This window comes from Epinephelus fuscoguttatus, linkage group LG2 (genome assembly GCF_011397635.1).
Source record: "Epinephelus fuscoguttatus linkage group LG2, E.fuscoguttatus.final_Chr_v1".
In the NCBI taxonomy this organism is placed as follows: Eukaryota; Metazoa; Chordata; class Actinopteri; order Perciformes; family Serranidae; genus Epinephelus; species Epinephelus fuscoguttatus.
Window position 1 is genome coordinate 37,931,352 of NC_064753.1, and position 19,292 is coordinate 37,950,643.

The 19,292-nt window shown below is 42.7% G+C and overlaps 1 protein-coding gene across 2 annotated transcripts in view; it reads right to left on the reverse strand.

Annotated features, from left to right (window-relative positions):
* fbn1 (fibrillin 1) overlaps positions 1-19,292 on the reverse strand; it is an 86,441-nt gene that overhangs the window by 55,330 nt on the left and 11,819 nt on the right. For both annotated transcript variants that reach the window (XM_049592856.1, XM_049592845.1), the window contains exons 7-15: positions 11,269-11,466; positions 9,534-9,659; positions 6,788-6,913; positions 5,472-5,624; positions 5,092-5,370; positions 4,228-4,380; positions 4,034-4,153; positions 3,768-3,893; positions 2,567-2,689 (exon numbers count right to left, since the gene is read on the reverse strand). In XM_049592856.1, the coding sequence (XP_049448813.1) occupies positions 2,567-2,689; positions 3,768-3,893; positions 4,034-4,153; positions 4,228-4,380; positions 5,092-5,370; positions 5,472-5,624; positions 6,788-6,913; positions 9,534-9,659; positions 11,269-11,466 (1,404 nt within the window). The remainder of the gene's footprint in view (positions 1-2,566; positions 2,690-3,767; positions 3,894-4,033; positions 4,154-4,227; positions 4,381-5,091; positions 5,371-5,471; positions 5,625-6,787; positions 6,914-9,533; positions 9,660-11,268; positions 11,467-19,292) is intronic.

Here is a 19,292-nt window from a genome sequence, read left to right on the forward strand (position 1 = left end):
TCTGAGCTCAAACGTCTGTATCTGAAGCCATATGGAGCAAAATGGCTGCAAAAGTCTCTTCTTCACAGGCAATTTGTTGGCTAGTTGGAGATTTATGGTACCTATTTTCAACATAGCATTTAGTTAAAGGAGCTGTATGCAGCATTCAGAGCACATCTATGATTCAAAGTCTAAGAGGCAACACAACTCTCAACATGGAAGTGGCTGAGATGGCTAGCAGCTAATGGTGCTAACAGCACAAACAATGCTAACAGCGGCAAAAGGGCTGTTGGATCTAACGGTATTAACCTGGGAGGGGAACTGTAGGGTGGGCGTTGTACCGTGTGTCGGGACCTTACCAGCGCTACCTGCAGTATGAACGCATTGCAGAGCTGCGGTAGAGCCTTCATTCTCTGCCTAAGCTCGATAAAGCCCGATCTGACCTGCTAAGTTTATAAGTTTATTTCCTTTATTAATCCCCCTGAGGAGAAATTCAATGTTTTCACTCTTGCTTGTCAATTACACACAGGTCCGAAAGACACACACATGCACAAACAGGACCTATACATGCACAAAGTGGAGAGATGTCAGAGTGAGGGGGCTGGTGGGGCGCCCCGAGCGGTTGGGGGGTTCGGTGCCTTGCTCAAGGGCACCTTGGCAGTGCCCAGGAGGTGAACTGGCCCCTCTCCAGCCACCAGTCCACATTCCATATTTTGGTCCGGACGGGGACTTGAACAGGCGACCCTCCGGTTCCTAACCCAAGTCCCTATGGACTGAGCTACTGCCGCCCCGCTAGGATCAGGTTCAACTGTAATTTGTCATTATTTCCCTGGTCTTGAAGCCGGTTGGGTTAACACCAATTTACTGGTGTTTTGGGGTTTTTTTGGAAACGGAATCAAGGGGAGAGGGGGCTGTGACTAAGAGAGGGAACATGATAGAAAAACAGATCAATATGGTGGAGAGACAGTGGGAGAGATATGCGTATCATGCAGCAAAGAGCGGTGATCGTCATCTGTGACCCAGAACCCACTGGGTGCAACCCACTCTGCTGAACCTGTCCTGCATGAGACAACAAGACTACTGAAATAAGGAAGAGAAGACAGAGAAGTGGTGTGATGAAACACGCCAGCCCTCTGCTTTTGATACATCTTTTATTATTTAAAAAATAAATATGTTATAATATTTAAAAAGTAATATATTTTTCACAGTACCAATTCCGGTTTTTAATCAGGCTCGGGCCCAACACTGCTGCTGTGGTTCTGGCTTGGGTCGGGCTTTGACAGAAACTGTGTGGGTTCATGAAGGGTTGGCCTGATTTTTTGGGTTTAATCAGAGCTCTAAGCTGCAGTGATTAGCCAAAGGGACTCACAACAAAGAACAGAGAAGCTTGGATTACAACACAAACAGACGGAGGGTGACTTCATTATCTGCTCGGGACGCCATTACTCCGCTATATTTTTTCATAGCATATAGTTGTTTGGTGCTGTATTAATGCTCTGAATGTCACATACAGCAGGCTGTTCTCAGACACTGTACGTATACCCATGAAAAGTAATAAAACACGATTTGTACATTTCTGATGTAATCATGAGTGGGTAATTTGTGTAAAAGCCACATAATCGACATGGATGCAACCACGTGACCAGTGTACTGTCGGGAATGAAGAAGGAAGCAGTCTGTGTAACGAGGCATGTTGGGGTGGTGAATGGGCCATAATGTTATACGTAATGTCATTAGTTGGGCGATGATTCCTTAGATATCACACAAACTATTCCATGTGCATTTTCCTAGGGTATCATATGAACCGTTGTATGAGGATACGTTGCATATAGCTCCTTTAAACTCTGATGTTGTGTGTAAGATTCCATACAGAACCTTGGTGGATCAATTGCGATGTGACTCACAAGTTTGTGTCTCCTAATCCAGTGGTTCTAAAACAGGGGTCCTTAAGGAAGTTCCAGGGGATCCCCAGAAAAATGAGGAATGTTTATTTTCACAATTAATTCACTATAGAAGTGAGCCCAATGTGAGTTAGAGTCATACGAGTAACTATTCTATCATTGGGTTCACCTTCTCTACAGTTGTTTCTTCAACTGTAGCTTCAGGTCTTTCTCATATCTAATAACCGAAATCTTGTCAAATGGGGACCGTGACCTATTGTGTATTATTTTAGGGGTCCTTGACATGAGAAAGGTTGAGAACCACTGTCCTAATGAAACCAGTGATTACTGTGGCATGTTTTATCGATTTATGGAGAAAGCCAAATCTCTTTTCTCTTTGCATTGTACAGGTTTAGGGAGGGCTGTCTCCAAGAATCTCAAAACAGGCGGGTCCCAACTATCCTCATGTCCAGCTGGCCTGCCAGGGCGCTTAGGGATTTTTCCAAGGCTTTTATGGGGATTTTTGGCTTGTTTGCTTCGACACACATAATAGAACCACTAACATGCCAGAGAGGTAGCCACCTTCCAGGCTAGCTGAAAATGCAGATCAAAAGAACAATTTACTCAGGTCTTCAGGTGATGTAGCCAGTTATATTAAAATGTAGAGAAGAGACTGTAATGATCTGTGGGCTTTCTGACAAACATACCTACACACATGCGTCCACTGGTGTCAAGCAGGAATCCAGGTTTACAGATGCATTTGAAGCTGCCATCTTCATTTATACACAGCCCATTGAGGCACATGTTCCTGATCAGACACTCATCCTGGTCTGTGGGTCAACAGAAACAAATGGAAATGTAGGAAGGATACAATGGTTAAAGGCACAAACATGGTTTAGTCCAATACATTTCATACACTGTACATTATCACTGACCAGAGATAGACTACATTTTAGTTTGCTTCATTCTATCTTGACAAACAGATTGTCATAGATCCTGCTTGCTTTAATCAAAGTTAAGCTATATTATTGCTGTTAAACAATGCAGGAGCAAGCAGAGACTTCAAGGATGCTGAGATATGGGAGAATTGATAGTTCACTGCCAAACCATTATACTGGCGAGATATGTATGCTGTCAGAAAATCAAGTACAGAGGACAAACACTAAGCAAACATAGGAATCAGGAAATTTTGGACAAAAAAATGTTGCTCTTGAGCAGCCAACTTCTTGATTTTGGATCTTGGAGCATTCTTTAACAGAACAGGCAGAATTTTCAATACACTTCATGCCTAAAAATTCTCATGTGTCAATAATATAATTTGACTAGTGTTTATAGTTGTTCCAAACAGCTACACTGGAAGGCGGGTGAAAAGCAGGTCATCGTAGAAACAGGGGAGATGTGATATCCTTTAAAAATGGGGATAACGGTGCACATTTTCAGACGGTCTGTCCTTGAAGGTATTTATATGGGGGTTGACTATCCGCAGCAGTTCTGATGGAGTATACTGGCCCCTTAATGGCAACAAAAGATTTCCTGTGATGGACTACCTATCTAAAGCAAGTCTGCAAGACTTTATAGCAAACTAAAACGAATGGAAGCAAATGGATGCCTGCAAGGTAAGAAGTAAATATTAATAATAGGGAGTCCTTTGGAAAAGGTTGGTAGTAATATTAAGTGTACATATTTTGTAGTTAATGGGCTGAAACACACTAAAAAACCACCAGCACAATAATTTAAAACCCCATCTATGAAGGCACATGCCTCCAATAGGCATTGGTACTAAATCACCACCTCCAACAGATCCACGGTCCATTAAACATAAACATTACACATACTGTGGTTATTACAGAAAACTACCCTTTAAAAATGTCTCTACGCCATAAATGTAGATGTCAGAACTTGACAGACCTTGACAGTTTTTGCCATCTGCTGTAATCTCAAATCCAGCATTGCAGACGCAGTGGAAGCTGCCCTCGGTGTTCACACAGCGGCCGTTGTTGCAGATACGACCGTTGGCCACACACTCATCCAGATCTGGCAGAAGGAAACAGATAACCACAGTTAACACATACAACCTCTTTAAGTGTGTGTGCACGTGTGTGTGTGTGTGTGTGTGTGTGTGTGTGTGTGTGTGTGTGTGTGTGCGCGTGTGTGTGTGTGTACAAGTGTGTAACCTCGGCACTCTGTCCTGGTTGCAGTCGTCTGAAATCCAGGAGGACACTGACAGATGTAAGACCCAGGGGTGTTCACACATTCTCCGTGTGCACATGGGTTTCTCTCACATTCATCATCATCTGGAGAACAAACATACATTTTATAAACCTATTTCATTTTTATGTGCATATAGTTTAATGGTCGAGAAGCTTACCAATGCACTCTCCTCGTCCATCCAACCTGAAGCCCATGTTGCACTCACAGCGATATCCAATGCCAGGCATGGGGATACATCTGCCATTCAGGCAGAGGTTGCGGTAGGCCTGGCACATGTTGGTGATGTTCTGGGTTTGGATAATAGGGGGACCTGATGGAAACATTCACATAAACATATTATCTATGGATCATAAAATGCTATAATGCAAAATTTCAGCATCTTAATTTGATATATTCCTCAACAGAAAATGTGCATACTGTATGATATCTGCCTGTAAAAGTGAAACGGCATTTCATAAGCATGTAGTCTTGCATTGCCAGACCCATCTGCACGCTACATTTGCAGTGCACTAAGGTCTGGCAGGACCCACTATCATTCTCATTAAGGCAAAAATGCTCTGAGTTGTTTAAGTTTCTTAACAGAAGCCTAAACTCTGCCAAGCCCCCTTGCAAAATAGTTCCGCAGGAAATGTTACTGTGGAAGACTTTGCCTAATTAAACTCTTGACATGGCCTGGTCTGCAAACATGCAAGAATGTTTTCTTTCAGATAGGACATTTTCTGCACATATATTTTGGATATCTTCACAGCAGTACTTAGATGACACAAGGAGCCCTTGCGTCAGTGCACAATTAGAGTCTTAGTCAAAGTTTTCCATTATTAACATGCAGCTAGAGTGTGTGGGTTGTGATTGCTCAAAACTGGGATTTTGAATATGGCAACACAAGACTAGTGGGAGGTTGAGCATTGCACATCCACTGAGTCAGACCAGAAAGTATGAGTTATAAACTATTATGGCACACATCCACCTTGAAGACATGCCATAAACGTGAACCAAACACGAGCAGAAAGCAAGAGCATACCTGGTGGAGGAGGCTGTATGGGTAGTCCTGGATATGGATATTGTCCTGGGACTTGCCCTGGGATCTGGCCTGGGACATGGCCTGGAATCTGTCCAGGAATCTGACCTGGTACTTGGCCAGGAACCTGAATGGGAATTTGACCAGGAACTTGCCCAGGAGTTTGACCAGGATATGGAAGTGGGTAGATGCCAGGTAACTCGGGACTCCCTGGGACGCGACCAGGTACCAGCACTCCACCATTCCCATCAGGTATCTGGATGCACAGTTTCTGGTACTCCTCTAAAATGAGCACATGTGAAAAACAACAGGAGGTTAGCTCTGTAATAAGACACAGAGCCACAGAGATGAAATTTAAAGCCATACGAGGTGAGTGACCCCACCTGTTCCACGAATGGGGCACATTTCAGGGGTGGATCCATCAGACCAGCAGCGTCCGCTATCACAGCAGCACTGTATTTTGGTCAACAGCTGCGAGTTTTGGTTGGCGCAGCGCCCGTTGAGCAGGCTAGCGTAGCAGTACCCACCGCGAGCATCTGTGGGAAACAACATAGCATGAAGTTAAACTAGCCGTGTTGTATGGAATATGGCATGTGTTGTCTGCATGTTGAGCAAATTGGCAAGAGAACAATCAAAGCGAAGTCGTCGCTGTTTCAGATTTTCCATCATTTGGACGATGGGAGCCACTTCCAATAGTCATCACTTCCTATTTATGAGAACCTTTCCTGCATCCTGCGGTTTTTGGCACTGTGCACCAGCATGACTAACACTCAGGTTCCCCATTAACATAAATATATCATGTCTTGTTTCACACCCACCCCATCCAGCACATTCACATGAAGAAACTGACAGGCTTTAGTAATGATTGCTTGGTTAAGTTCGACAAGATGTCAGGCAAGCGTAGAGTTGGTTGAAGGAAAAACATTTGGGCCCTTCAGGGGTCGGAATAGACGTTAATGCTGTAGAGTTGCTGCATGGGAAACAGACTAAAAAGTTTGGCGCAACAGTTTTCTGGAGCAAAAGACTCAGACATTCCTTCCTCACAAACATCCTCTCCTGAGGGGGGTAATGTGAGCGTGTGTTTGCATATGTTTGTGTGTGTGTGAATGCATGTGTGTATACATGCACGTGGGACTATGTGCGTGTACATCTAATGGACTGTTCTGACCCAAATTCCTCCCTGGTCTGTTTTGGGTCAAACTGAGCTGAACTTGCGAGCTTTACAGGCTTTTCTGGTGATTGTGTATGTGTGTCTGTGACTGTTATCAACCTCCCAGCGAGCACACACTTCACTGTTCACATAGAGTGACGCACAAACATTTCTTCCAACTGTGATGTGAAAAAACAGTCACCTGAGTACGAGAGGAGATTACTTTACTTCTCTCATCACGTTCACTCCTCAGTTTAAAGAGAATATAGCTCATTGTTGTGGAACTAGAAACAAGCAAGTGACTACTGACCTAAATTCTACCAGCTGGAAGGTTGGACAGATTTCAGTTCTTTCTGCGCTCAGTGCCAGGCATAAAGGGAGAACCAAAATGGGGTGGAAAAAGGAAAGAGAGAGGCGGAACCTTTTTTTTCTTTGCTCAACTGCTTTGTCTCATATTTCTTCTATCCCAATAACAATGAACTAAAGCAAAAACAATGCAGTCGAATGTGCTTTGAAGAGATGTGGCAACCTGTGTGACAGAGGGCTCACCTATACACCTGGATCCATCCAAAGAGGTGTAAAATCCCTGGGGACACTTGCAGATGTAGCTGCCAGCAGTATTAGAGCATTCACCTACACCACAGAGACCTGGAATGTTTGCACACTCGTCCAGATCTACGGAGAGGAGAGGAGAGGAGAGGAGAGGAGAGAGGAGGAGAGGAGAGGAGAGGAGAGGAGAGGAGAGGAGAGGAGAGGAGAGAGGAGAAAAAAAAACTATCAAGTATGTCTCAAAACATTTTAGATTGTTTCCTGTTTGCTAAAAACTGCACAGTAATCATGACTGTTGATGAAAGCATTTAAACTGGAAACCAGCTTGAAACGTGAATGTCTTCACGATTGCCTAAAGCACATGTTGGCAATGATAATGGAAATAAAGCATTGTCACAGGATATTAAATCCAGGGGCCTCTGTAGCCGCTCTTCTGTTAGCACCATTGCACAAAGTATGTTGAGAAATGCACTGTAACTTATACCCGTTTGAAATGTCTGTTACACAGTCCAGAAGTTTTCCGGCAATTATTTCTGGGCATAAAATAGCACATATTTTACTCTGCAAATGAGTGCCGCAAAAGCCTGCTCAGTCTGTTTCACTGGAGTTAAACTTGGTCTGGCAATTGTCATATTCATGTCTTAATGAGCCAATATTTTTCACAGGCTGACTGTGGGTCTTTATATGTGGAAGAACAGAATTGATGCAGAGCGAAGGATTTTATTTAAGATTTTTTAAAGCCAGAAACATTAAACTATATTGTGAGTCTCTCAGTGGCCACAATTATAAAGTACGAAATGTCTGTGATCTCACAATCGTGTAAGCCAGTCAAAAATTCATAATTAGGATCCACAGCTGAGAGAAAAATGTCTTTTCCAAAACAGCACATGGACATAATCTTTACTGACAGTCTCTTGATTCGTGTTTTGCATTGACAGACTTGGCTAAGAAGCTGTTTTAAAAGACCATTTAAAGGAGCAGTGTGCAGGATTTAGCGGGATCTGATGGCATAAATGAAATATAATATTTGTAAATATGTTTTCATTATAGTATAATCACCATAAAAATAAGAACTGTTGTGTTTTCATCAGCTTAGAATGAGCTGTTTATATCTGCATGCTATGTTGCACTGCCATGTTTCTACAGTAGCCCAGAACAGACAAACCAAACGCTGGCTCTAGGGAGGGCCTTCTATGTTTTTATGCTACCTGAAGGCCACCGTAGGTTCTCTGACATGCTTGGTAGGGAAGGGTTAGGGGAGGGATATTCAGTTGGTTGCAATCTGCAACCTCACTGCTTCGTGCCACTTAATCTTACACAATGGTACTTTAACTATTGCTGAACAGCAGCAACTGTGGCTTCCAGTTAGCATTTAGCTAAAATGCTACACTAACTGCAACAGCAGCACAAGTGGAGATGTTGTCAGTCAACAAGGGCATTGTACAGCAATATTTACTTTTTTTAACTAACATTTGGGGATCTCAGAATTGCATCTCTGCTCTTTGCAGATGACATGGTTCTGTTAGCTCTGTCAGACCATGACCTCCAGCATGCACTGGGGCGGTTTGCAGCTGAGTGTGAAGTGGTTGGGATGAGAGTCAGTACATCCTAGTCTGAGGCCATGCTCTGACAGAAAAAAGCTGGGTTGGCCCCTCTGGGTTGGAAGTTAGTTATCGCCCCAAGTGAAGGACTTTAAGTATCTTGAGGTCTTGTTCACAAGTGCGGGTAAAGTGGAGAGTGAGGTGGACAGGCGGTTTAGTGCGGCAACAGCAGTGATGTGGGTGTTGTGCCAGACTGTTCTTAATTAACCAGTCAGTCTACAATCCACCCTTCACCTATGGTCATGAGCTCTGGGTGGCGACCAAAAGTAGGAGATCACAGATACAAGCATCTATAATGAACTTTCTCCATGGGTTGGCTGGGCTCAGTCTTAGAGATAAGGTGAAGAACTGTGACATCCTGGGGGAGCTCGGAGTAGAGCCGCTGCTCCCTCATGCTGAAAGGGGCTAGTTGAGGTGGTTTTGGCATCTGATCAGGATGCCTCCTGGGCACCTCCCAGTAGAGGTGTTCAGCTAAGTGGTAGGAGGCCCCAGGGTAGACCCAGAACATGCTGGAGGGATTATATATTTTATCTGGCTTGGGAATGCCTCAGGGTCCCCAGGAGGAGCTGAAAAACATTGCTGGTGAGGAGGACGTCTAGAATACCTTGCTTGGCCTGCTGCCTTCACCACCTGGCCCCGGATAAGGGGATGAAAATGCATGAATGGATGGACATTTGCTAACTTTAGCCACCATACCACACCAAGTGAGGTCATAGCAGCAAAGAAATGGTGCATCGTACTGCTCACAAATTTTCATTTTTTCATTTGTAAGAGTCTTTTGTCTTCTTTCAAAAGTTACATAGTCTCTTTAACACATGTAAAGAGGTGGAAAAAGTCTCTTTTAAGCCTCAAAATTAAGTGTTATAAAGGATCACTGAGAGAAGCTGAGTGCTGCTTTGGTTTAATTAAATGAATTTCAAGGGAAGGGCAAAGTGGCTTATGTGTGGTCTTTCTCCACAAAGTAATAATCAGAATACCGCGACTGAGGGGAAGTTAACCACAACTAGACGGATGTGGCTTTTAACTCTACTTTCACATTGATAATTAGGCACTTTTAAAATAATTTCTTTTAGCCTACTCTGTCATTCAAGTTCACACTGAAAGCCAGACATTTCACAGTTTTAATGTGCTAGCTTGATTCTTACCTTCACATTTCTGTGAGACCTCGTTGAACTTGTGCCCAGCGGGGCATTTACATTCAAAGGATCCCACGGTGTTGATACAGTTTCCTCCTTGGCAGATGCCAGGGATGGCCTGGCACTCATCCACATCTGTACATACAAAGAATACAATTAATATACACCCAAATACACACACACGAACACATATACAAGGACAGACAGATTCCTTTAATGTACATAACAGGAAAAATGACACAGAGATGGTAAAATAAACTCAAGGGCAAGAGGGTAACACACACACACACACACACACACACACACACTGACTTTAACACAGAAATCTGCACACGCCTGGATGTGCATGGATTGAAAGTGGGTCTGTTTTAACAGTCTGGCTCTGACTTTCCTGCGATCAACAGAGTGACAAGGGAAAAGAGAAAGAGGAGAGGAATGTCTCCTGCTGGAAGAACAGAAATTGAAGCCAAGTGAACTAAGGAAGAGATAGAAACACAGAAAGGACAGGATATAGTTAAGCACAAGGATATATTCGTGATCATGATGACAAATGTATAAGAAGATTTGTTCGCAATGGAGGAACACCACGCCGTCATTCGAGAGTTGATCTGGGGACTTGGTTTTTCCATCAATCTATCTATCCAACAACTTTTGGGGAAAAAAACTTATGTGACTTTGTGAGTTAACATTGCCAATCAAATTAAATTTATTTAATGAATTTGACAGATTAAAATGTAGGTCTCGGGCTGAAAACCTCCAGGAGGCTGTGACCTGATGTAGTCTCAGAGCACTCCGTGTTCCTCTGGGTCCTGGCTCAGGTCCGCCTCCCCTGCAGAGGTTCTGATGTTGTTGGGTCTGGAGCAGACAGGCAGAGGGCCGTCTTACCAGAAATGAGCTCTCCCACGTGGCACCGTCACTGACCCGTGTTACTGACTCTGACAGTCCCGCCACAGCGTGTGTCTGCGGGCATTCCATACACATGTGGGAGGCACTGCCAGCCACCCCAATTTAACCCAATTAGAACTAATCCTCTGGAGAGGGGATGATGGGTAGAGATGAGGGGACGACAGAGGGGTGAAGGCAGACGAGGAAGGAGAAGGAGTTAAAAATGGGCAGAGAGAATTTACCAAGGACCCACTTCTTCAGGTACTTACAAATCTGAGACTTTATTTGTAGTCACTTCCCTGGTTTCCCTGCTATTCCTCCTTTTACCTTGGTTGACACCATTTTTAATATTAATCCTCACCTTAAGGGTGCCAATTCAAAGCAGTACAACACTCTCCTCGCGTACCAACCTCCAGCCTCTGACAATCTATGCGCCACTTGGTCCAAAGATTGCAATACAGGGGTATAGACTGGGGTGAGATTTGAAACGTGTCTGCACGTCATCTATTTGTGCCCACTCCCTGCAAGGCTCTAAAATTTTCTAAAATTTGGTGACCCTTCTTTGAACATGTTAGGTCCCTCCAGCTGAATACTGTCTGCATTGACAGAGCGACCCCGTTATCCTGCCCCTCCTAGCTGAATCCCCGTTATTTCTTGTTTCTTGTCGTATGTTGGCTTTGCTTTTTGTGTTGAAAATTCCCAAAATAAATCAGATATTTACCAAAAAAACGGGCAGTGAAGATAGAAGCAGCACTTTACTCGTAGAAGGAGAGAGGAGGGAGGGTGACAGAGAGAAAAAAAACAGACAAAAACAGAAAAAAAAGAAAAGGAGACAGAGACGCTGAGGAACAGACTTTACCTTGGCACGCCCCAGTGCGGTGGTTTGGTATGAACCCTCTTCGGCAGGGGTGAGGCTGGGCTGGGCACATCTCACAGGGGTGACCCCACGCCCGTCCCACTGTGGCGCAGCACAAAGTCTTTGTGCACACAATGCCTGTGAGCTGGCCTTGACACATCTGGTTATGCACCGAGGCGAAGCACGGCCCAGTACGGTAATCTGCAGAGGCAAAGCAGGAGTTAGTTATTGAGGAAACATTAGTTTGGCTCTTTATTTCACATGCAAACGCAGTGCAAAACAGCAACGTTTGGTAGCCAGTTTAACACGTAAAAAGAGAGAGAAATCTGAAAAACACTTCCACTAGTTGAAGTCTGGTAGGTTTTAGAAATGTAACACTTCATTTGTGAAACATTTCAACCAAAACTGTGATACAGAGAGCTGAAGCCAATGTTAAAAAAAACACTAAAGCCTGAACTTGATTCTGTGAGCGAACAACTGTCTGGCAAACAGGAACGCTCAAACTGAATGCAATTTTGCATGACATCTACAACTCACTTACATTATATGTGATGAAAGTGCTGCGGAGCGGACAGTAACACACTCCATAAAGAATGCATTGTCTGTTCTTGGCATTTTAATCTGTCTGGCTCTCAGGTGCATTGCACATGCACATGTGTGTGTGTGTGTGTGTGTGTGTGTGTGTGTGTGTGTGTGTGTGCATGGTAGAGAAAAGCAGAGATAGGGAAAGGGTCTGGAAAACCTTTTAAAGTTGTGTGGGCGGCTGTGGAGAGTAACAGACACAAGCTAGAATGAGCAAAGACACAGACAATGAAAAATCAGTCTGGTGTTATATGATCATCACTCCTTTTGTTACCTGTATTGTGTTTTTAAGGCATTATGACACATTTACCATGTAGTGTGCTGCTTTTTATCATTGTCTAGTAATACACAATCTAGGGGATAGGTCATCATCCCCAAGGCCGGCAGAGGCTGACTGACAGGGCGTGTCTATGGAACACAGAAGGTGATTTCCACACTAGCTATAGCAACCTAGAATTAAAACTAAATAGCTTATAATAAATATGAGCTCAAGAGTGTGAAGAAAGTCCCTCTGTGGAGATTCTTCATACTCTCCTCCCCTTCAAACTGGTTTAAACCCCATTCCCTTGATCCCACTGCTTGCATGCATGTATCCCCTCGCTTCATCCTCTCTCCAAACACCACTCCTTATAAACTCCCCACGGATTTAACAAAATCGCAGAATCTTATCAGGTGAAGGATTGGAAGATGGCAAAACAGAGATAGGGACAGAGAGAAAGAGAGAGGGAAAAGCTCATCCCTCCCAAAAGAATCTGGCCGAGATCCAAAAGCAAAAATCATTTCCACATTTCACGGCAGACAACAGACAGCGAGAGGAAAGAGGGAGACCAGTTCCAATAGCGCAGTCGTTTAAAACAAACGAGACATTGTGCGTTTCCCGTGTGGACCGGGGCCCAGCCCAGACCCCGTCACGTGCACCACAGCCTCCACGGTCTCTCTGCCTCTGGCACCAGCGCTGTGTGAAACAGAACTGGGTCATCTCTCCTTCGACTTTCTCACTCCCTCCTGCTCAGGCTCTACTGGAGACAAATGCTTTTGATTTTTAGTCTATTTCTCCGTCCACCCAGCGGTGGCAAGTAACTAAGTACAGTTCTGAGGTACTTCTACTTTACATGAGTATTTTCATTTTGAGCAACCTCTACACCATGACATTTGAGGGAAATATTGCACTTGTTATTCTACAATAGTTTGAGGGGACTCCCTAAAAACTGGCAGGGGCAGTGTCTTACATCCTGCGTCACACAGAGTGTTGTGTGCCTGAATCACATTCTCGTCGACTCAAATTGGGTCATCTCGTCAGGTTTCGGATAAGCTAGCAAAATTACGACCTAAAAAGTTGTTTATTAACCTAATCTTTACCTTAACCCCAAGATTAAACCCACAGGAGACTTCTGACTCCAGACAAAGATTATTTTTTTATGTTTTTGCATTTATCAATTTACAAAGATACTTAGATTTCTTCTCCTTGTACCACTAGCACCACTGAAACCGTGACCAACGTTAGACATCCCTGCAGATTTTCAAATAACTTTTACCTTACTACTGAGACTGTCAAGGAGATTGCTGAAGTGTGCACTGCTACATCCTGCAAAACCACACCCATCTGGGTGAAATACCAAGTTTTTATGAAGAGCTACCAGAAAGTTACCCGCTACTTTGAAGATTAATTTACATGCTAAACACAAACTACATACAGCTTGTATGATGCATTATAACAGGACTATCTAAAATATAAATAACACCTGCTATAGCCTACCAGCTCTAACATTTAAGGAATAATTCAACATTATGGGAAACACACTTCTTCATCTGCTTATCAAAGTTAGATGATGAGAGACTTACTCTCCTTTACACTCTCATGTATGAATTGTAAATGAAGCTATCTCCAGCATCTAGTTATGTTAGTATACAGTGGCATAAAGACTGAGAACATCTAGCCGGGCTCTGTTTTAAGGTCAGTCTGTCCTATATAGTCCTGCACATAACCCCCTGTAAAACTTTAAAGTGTTACACTTGTGCTGATTAAACAATCAAGATACAATGTGCTAATAAATTAGTCACCTTTAGTGGTGCAGGTAGGCAGATTTACTTACTTTCACACAGTGCAAGGCTAACTGTTGCCTCCTGTTTCAAGTCTATATACTAAACTAAGTTATTGTTGTTGCCCGATCCATACTGGAAACCCAATTTATGTGCAAAGATTGTTGGGGTCAGACATTGACCTAGAATGGTTAGGGTCTGGACAGCCCGTTGGTCAGGGGATAGGACCTCAACAAAACAGGTTACCGGTATGGACCGGGTAGCAACATGTCTTCTGGCTATTAAACAGACAGGTATTGTCTTGTCAACGTCAAACTTTTCCTTTTAAAGTCAACACATCAGAAATGTATAACACTCTCAAAAGGGCCACTGAAAATTTTCCTTCTAAGTCTTCCTGACTTATACATACATTTTTTGAATGCACCTGTAGCCAGTAGCTTTTATAAAAACTAACTTTTGTTATATTTGCTGAAATTCTCACCATATTCACATAGCGCTAAATGAGTCAGATTATCTGTGAGAAAAATCATGCTCCTCTGCCTACTTTATCACCTTGTAGTGTTTCTAATGGCCTTCTGCTTATGAACGAAGACACACAATCAGAGCCGAGGAGCCTCTAAAGCAGCTGTCAATCATGTCAATCAGTGCTCGTAAACTGCGGTCAAACTGCCAAACAAGGCAGCACTGATCAGATAAGAATCAAGATTCTGTTACTGCATTGCCTATTTCTCACCTCAAATGTTTTCAGTAACATTTTAGGGTACTGTTTAGCTTTAAAATAAGAAAGTTTGCTTCAGCTAGTAGGCTGTGGTTGGTACCTCGGTCAACTGTTTCCAACATGGCAGCTGGGTCACAAACTCTCTTATTTTGAAGCTAAACAGTACACTAAAATATGTTTCTGAAAACATTTGAGGTGAGAAATAGGCAATGACAGAATCTTGATTAACATTTGCTCATTTGATTTGATCTCAGTTCATGAGCAGTGATTGACATGACTGACAGCTGCCTTAGAGACTCCTTGGCTCTCACTGGTTGTTTTCAGTGCACCACAGTAGATTCTAGCAAATGCCATTAAAAGCACAAGGAAGAGGAGGAGGGACTTGATTATTTTCATCTGTCTCATGGACTTCTTTCAGAATATGGTGACAGTTTCAGCAAATGAAGTATGACACGTTAAGTTATTTTCATAAAAGCTACAAACTGTAGCTTTTAGTACGAGATTACAATACTTCTTCCACCACTTCCTTCAACAACATTCAGTTTTGAAAGAACAAACCCAACCAGTTGCCAGGTATCTTCTGTATCTACTTAAATCCTACATTATCTGCCTTACCTACAACAACAAAGGAATATACCGTATATAGGAAAAGCAATTACAGGAACTATGGAAAGTTTTTACACGGCGCCCATATAAGCTGAGGTACAGCAGACTGTGTAAGGAACTCAAGTTTCTCTTTTCATCAGATTAAGGTTTATGTGTTATTACTGTTGGGCTGCCACACATAATCCATCTGACATAATACCTGCTCATTACAGCTGTTAGCAGAGGAGCGCAAACACTAAAAACACAAAGATCTGAGTATGGAGTAGAGCAAATACAAGTGCAGCACTTAAACAGTCAGCTGAGGTAAACAGGGAGAGGCGGACAGCTGTAGGGTGAAAGTGGTGTCATTTCATCTGTCATCTTACTGTCTCTCTGTGAACTGCATACAGCTGGGGGATCCACCCATGTCCTGTACATCTGGGAACAATCGCACGTGTTAACACACAAACGCGCTCACATACACACACACACACACACACACACACACACACACACACACACACACAGAACCTCAGCCAATGTCCCAGCCCCTCATCCGCAGTCTAGCCAGAGATGATCTCAAAACAGACTAAAACTTTAAAAAAAAAATGCTGCTCTTGTTTTTGCTTTGCTGCTCTACTTTTGGAAACACGTTTGCATATCATCGTCAGTAAACACATATCTTAATATGGGAGTTGATGGTTTGTTTTGACTCTCATTAGCAGGCGATTTTGTTTGTGCAGAGGTCCAATTACTTTGGGAACGCAAGTGAAATATTGGCTTCCTCAATGACCGGTGAGTTTATACACAACAACAGCCTTGGTGTGAACAGGAGGGAAGCCCACCGGGAAGTGGGTCAAAAGAGTTTCCTGGATTAACTCCAAAGTGTTTGTACACACACAAAAATCTGTCCACCTTTTCCAAATCCACCCTTCCCCAGTCTACCCCCTTGCAGATGGGGCTCACAGAATCCTTACATGCCTTAACATAGGCGTAATTTGTGCGAATGCTTTGTGTGCATATGTTTGTGTGTGTTTCTGTGAATGTGTTACAGGGTCTTATATCTGGGTGGGGCCTTCCCTATTGGCCCGTCAGCAGATTTCTCCATCCTCCCAGGACTAACAAGTTGATTACACACTCAAACACACACACAGACACACACTTGGTTATCTATCTACTGGGGTTTGCACTGGGCCAGAACAGAGCCAGATAGGGGAAAGTCAGCCAGGCATTAAGAGACAAGAGAGCCCCTCAGCTGACTGACCGACTTTCCCTGTTGTGCTGCTGACTTATTGACTGTGTAACTCACGTGTTGCCACGTTTCAGGCCAGTGTTTCATCACCATCCCAAGTGAAGTCAATAGCGTCACACTGAAAACTGGACTTTATTGCACCGTAGCTAAACGACTCTGCAGGAGGAGCGAAGAGCGATCAGCAGCAGTGTGGCTGGATCTCACCGATTCCACATTCCAACTTAAATCACATTTGTAACCAACAAAGGATGCGTTGATGTACCAGGCTGCATTTTCACTGCAGTCAGCTGCGTCTGGCGGTGGGACCACTGGTCAGCAGATCAACAGTCACTTTGGCAGCACACAGCTCTGCAGCGATGATGTGTTCCTGTAGAGCCCTGATTGCACCAGAGTCTTTCCACATCCAAGAAAACCTCTGAGTCCTAACTGCAGTTACTTCTCCTCTGGTCAGATCACATGTTGGTGGAAAACCTCGTGTTCTTGCTAATGTGATAAGATCAAGCCATTATTGGGCACGGTTCTCTAAATTGCTTTAACAGTGTGGGGTTGTGCATGTGAGCATGGATGTGTGTACACATGTACTTTATGCATGTGCTTGTATTTGTGTGAGAGCACAATGGCTTTCCCTTGGGAGGTGATGGACACTAGCCAAGGAAATTCCAGTGAAAGTAATTTAACCCAAAACGCCACTGTATCCGTTGGCCTACTTTCTCTACCTCTGTTTGCAAGATGAAGGACAAATCACTGACACACTGAAAGGACAGCAAATACTGACTACTGTCATTATAGTAGCTTGTTTTGTCCAACTAATAGTAGGGCTGTAACTTATGACTATTTTCAGTGTTGATTAATTTGTCTATTACTTTCTCGATTAATTGATTAATTGTTTGGTCTGTAAAATGTCAGAAAATGGTGAAAAGATGCCCAAGATGACATCCTCAAATGTCTTGTATTGCCCACAACACAAAGATACTATCAAAGTAAATAAACCAGAAAATATTCACATTTAAGCTGGAAGCTGGAATGGAGAATTCCTCGAACCAATTAATCAATTCTCAAATTAGTCAGCAATTCAGTTGATATTTGTCAACTAGAGCTACAATCATTAGTCAATAATCGCTTAGCTGATGGACAGAAAATTATTATTTTGATGATCAAATAATAGTTTCATGGTTTTTAAATGTGGGGGGTTGATGTTTTTTGTCATACTGTGATTTAATGTCAGATTAGCTTTGGATTTTTAGACTGCTGGTCGGATAAAATGAACCATTTTAAGATGTCACTTTGGGCTCTGGGAAGTTACACAGGGCAGGTTTCACTACTTTCTGGAATTTTAATAACAAACGATTTATCGAGAAAATAATGGGCAGATTAATCGATAATAAAAAATAATTGTTAGTTGCAGTCCGACGGACAAATAAACGATTCATTGATTAATTGTTGCAGCTTTAACTAACAGTCCAAAACCCAAAGATATTCAAAACTGAAAAAGCAGCACATCCTCAATTTTGAGAAGCCAGAACAAGAAAATATTTAACATTTTTGTGAAATAAATTACCCAAATGACTACTCAATTGCCAAACTATTGTTGACTATTTATCTGTTGATTATCTAGGCACCATATATAAATATATATATATATATATATATATATATATATATATATTAGGGATGTACGATAATATCAGCACGTCATCGGAATCGGCCGATATTGGCTTTAAAATGAACTATTGCAAGTGGCCAATATGATTTTTTTTAATTTGCACGATGAATGAATATTATATACACTGAAAAGTACTGTATTTCATGTCTCCATCTGCTGGTGGGCAATATGATAAGAGTATGTATGCATGATATGATATTAATTCCACTACAGAAGAGACATGATGATCATTAAAATAAGGTGGGGAAAAAAGTGGTTATACTGATATCGGTCAATTGGTCAAATGAGTTGTTACATTTTGGCATATCGGATATGCAAGTATCCATATATGGGTCAGATACGTGTATCCCTAATATATATACAGTACAGGCCAAAAGTTTGGACACACCTTCTCATTCAATGCGTTTTCTTTATTTTCATGACTATTTACATTGTAGATTCTCACTGAAGGCATCAAAACTATGAATGAACACATGTGGAGTTATGTACTTAAAAAAAAAAGGTGAAATAACTGAAAACATGTTTTATATTCTAGTTTCTTCAAAATAGCCACCCTTTGCTCTGATTACTGCTTTGCACACTCTTGGCATTCTCTCCATGAGCTTCAAGAGGTAGTCACCTGAAATGGTTTCCACTTCACAGGTGTGCCTTATCAGGGTTAATTCGCAGAATTTCTTGCTTTATCAATGGGGTTGGGACCATCAGTTGTGTTGTGCAGAAGTCAGGTTAATACACAGCCAACAGCCCTATTGGACAACTGTTAAAATTCATATTATGGCAAGAACCAATCAGCTAACTAAAGAAAAACGAGTGGCCATCATTACTTTAAGAAATGAAGGTCAGTCAGTCCGGAAAATTGCAAAAACTTTAAATGTGTCCCCAAGTGGAGTCGCAAAAACCATCAAGCGCTACAACGAAACTGTCACACATGAGGACCGACCCAGGAAAGGAAGACCAAGAGTCACCTCTGCTTCTGAGGATAAGTTCATCCGAGTCAGCAGCCTCAGAAATCGCAAGTTAACAGCAGCTCAGATCAGAGACCAGATGAATGCCACACAGAGTTCTAGCAGCAGACCCATCTCTAGAACAACTGTTAAGAGGAGACTGCGCGAATCAGGCCTTCATGGTCAAATAGCTGCTAGGAAACCACTGCTAAGGAGAGGCAACAAGCACAAGAGATTTGTTTG